This window comes from Penaeus chinensis, chromosome 3 (assembly GCF_019202785.1).
Source record: "Penaeus chinensis breed Huanghai No. 1 chromosome 3, ASM1920278v2, whole genome shotgun sequence".
In the NCBI taxonomy this organism is placed as follows: Eukaryota; Metazoa; Arthropoda; class Malacostraca; order Decapoda; family Penaeidae; genus Penaeus; species Penaeus chinensis.
In genome coordinates, this window is record NC_061821.1 from 5,801,944 (window position 1) to 5,804,458 (window position 2,515).

The window sequence follows — 2,515 nt, forward strand, 5'->3', positions numbered from 1 at the left end:
ATTTTCTTTCTTTTTTTCAGTATATTATTTCAGGCATACTTTTTAAACATATTCAGGTAAATTGCTAAACTCTGGCCACTTAAGATTTCAAACTATTGATTAGAAATTATTGCCAAGCCTCATATTGAATCCACTATTGAAATTATTTTGCTCTAAAAATAGTAACTAAATAAAAATTTTGCCTTATGATGTCAGTTTTCATCAGACCTTATTCCATGTCCTATTTCACAAGACTACGAAATATGAAATTATTGTTTTTTTCCCACTGCATCACATTCTCTTGCATGTCCCAGGCTGGAGACTCTAGGCATACGTACCCTAAAGGAGGCTGTGTACATGGTGGATGCATTTCCGCTTGAGTTTAATGATGATAAGGACGACGGCCTGAACAGCCTCCTGCAGAGACTCCCGAGGTGAGTATGTTTGTTGGCTTGAAAGAAAGAGAGATGCACACAGGTAAGTCCATGAGACTCCTGTGGTCATTTTTGAAGGCTGGTGATGCAGTGTAGTGTAGACAGAAGAGACATATACCATATATTGTGTTTTTATTATATATTCAAATTAATATACCATATTAAGTGTATACAGTCATCCCATGCTTAACATATACAATATGTTCCGTGAAGCAGAATGTTAGGCAATCATCATGTTTTATAGCTATATGAGATACTTTAATATCTGTGCTTTCAAAAGAATATTATGCATAATGTGCTCCAATATTTAAAAGACATGTGATAACACATGATATTCTGGATGCCATTAGCATTTGTGAAAGGACATTAAGCAGAGGGATGTCATTAATAATAAACTGTGCAGAGTAGATGTATACTATATATGTGAAATGTATCCTTAATGGATAATTCATAAAATGGTAAAAATTTGTTTTCCATACCCATTAACCCATTGGGTCCTTGTGCATCACAACCTTCATATGGACTAATGTCCGGGCATTAGGCTTACTTGAGTAGTGACTCCCGGGTATGTGATTTAAAGGCCCCATCTACAGAAACAGTCATGTACAGTATCAAGACTCCTTGCCTCCCCTTTGCAATGTTTTTCTGCATAAACATTATTTTTGTTTTTGCTATTTCCCAAGGTCTGTATTTGTCCATTGTTATTCATTATAAAGACAAGATGGTAATAGACTCTTTTCCTGCTGATCATGGCAGCCAGGAATAGGATCCTGAGCATGGAAAATGTCCTCCATGGACCTGGCTCTCTTCCAGTCACCACTCAAAGATGGTATATTCCACCCTTGCTTACCAGTGGAAATAAGGCAAGAGACCCTAAATGCCCACTGAGTCTTATTTATCTCTCAAGAACATTCCCATCAGCCCGACCCTCAGCCAAAATGCTCATGAGGGCTTGTTCCTGTCACCCAGGCTCTCAGACAGATTTTTTCATGATGATATTCATGGCAGCCAGCCTTCGGCCATTTTTTTTCTTTTTTTTTCTTATGACATGATGGTCATGTCATCTGGATCCAATGGGTTAAGCCAGATACTGAGTGTATTGAAAGAAATTTGTAAGGGGATTTGTTTTGATATATTGTGTATCATTTTTTTGTAGTTATTTTTTCTCATGTTTGTTCCTTATTTTTCCATTTTATTCTCTTTTGTTTGGTTAGTTTGTTGGAATCATAGTTTAAGTTGTACATCAAAAGGTTTGAAATATAGAGCCAGAAATACAATGTTTATACACCATCCTCCAATTGTATTAAAAACAAAGATAAATGAGGTAATACCTATAAGGGTATCATTATTTTATGTACGTTTCATTTTGTAGTTACATTTTTTATGTTATTTATAGTTTTGTTTGTTATTCATATTTTTTTTGTATCTTACTTTATGTTGGTATTGTACTAATGTTCTTTGTATATATATTTTCTGTCATTTTTGGTGAAATGAACTTTCATTAATGACTTGCTTGGTTACCCCATACTCTTCGGATTACTATCAGAAACATTGCCGATATAGACGTGTGTGTGTGTGCTCGCATGTAACCATTTATTGTAGTTCTTGGTTATGAAGCAGTAAAGACTTCTGGATTCACTTCAATGTTGTTAATGTTAAATAAGGGATAGGAGTGCTGAGGTGAAGGTATGTTTCCCAGTTGTGATTGATAAGACCAAAACTACTGAATTCCATGCATAATTATAAAATTCAAGTTGCTAGATTTGTTTTAATGTTTCTGATGTAAAGATGTATAGGTGGATATAGAATTTTTTTTTTCTGTTTCTTTAGAAAATGATTATTATTATTATTATTTGAATAACCCTTCAAATATCATTTTGCAAGATTTTTTTCTTTCTTTCTTTTGTCAACAGCTTATGTATTATAATGATGATAAATTATTGAGGGTATTTTACACTTTTTGAGAACCATTAAACAGGATTAGTATTTTAGTTTTGATATTAACCCCAATAACAAAATAAATGAATAAATAAAAAAAAATATATATATATATACTTGCAGTGAATTGCACATATTCATTTCCTAATCTTGGTGCCAACCTG

At 33.5% G+C, this 2,515-nt stretch overlaps 1 protein-coding gene across 1 annotated transcript in view; it reads left to right on the top strand.

Moving 5' to 3' along the window:
* Positions 1-437, top strand: part of LOC125039501 — a 15,954-nt gene extending 15,517 nt beyond the window's left edge. The window contains exon 4 of the mRNA XM_047633524.1: positions 294-437. Coding sequence (XP_047489480.1) covers positions 294-417 — 124 coding nt within the window. The 3' untranslated portion in view covers positions 418-437. The remainder of the gene's footprint in view (positions 1-293) is intronic.
* The last annotated feature ends 2,078 nt before the right edge of the window (positions 438-2,515 follow it).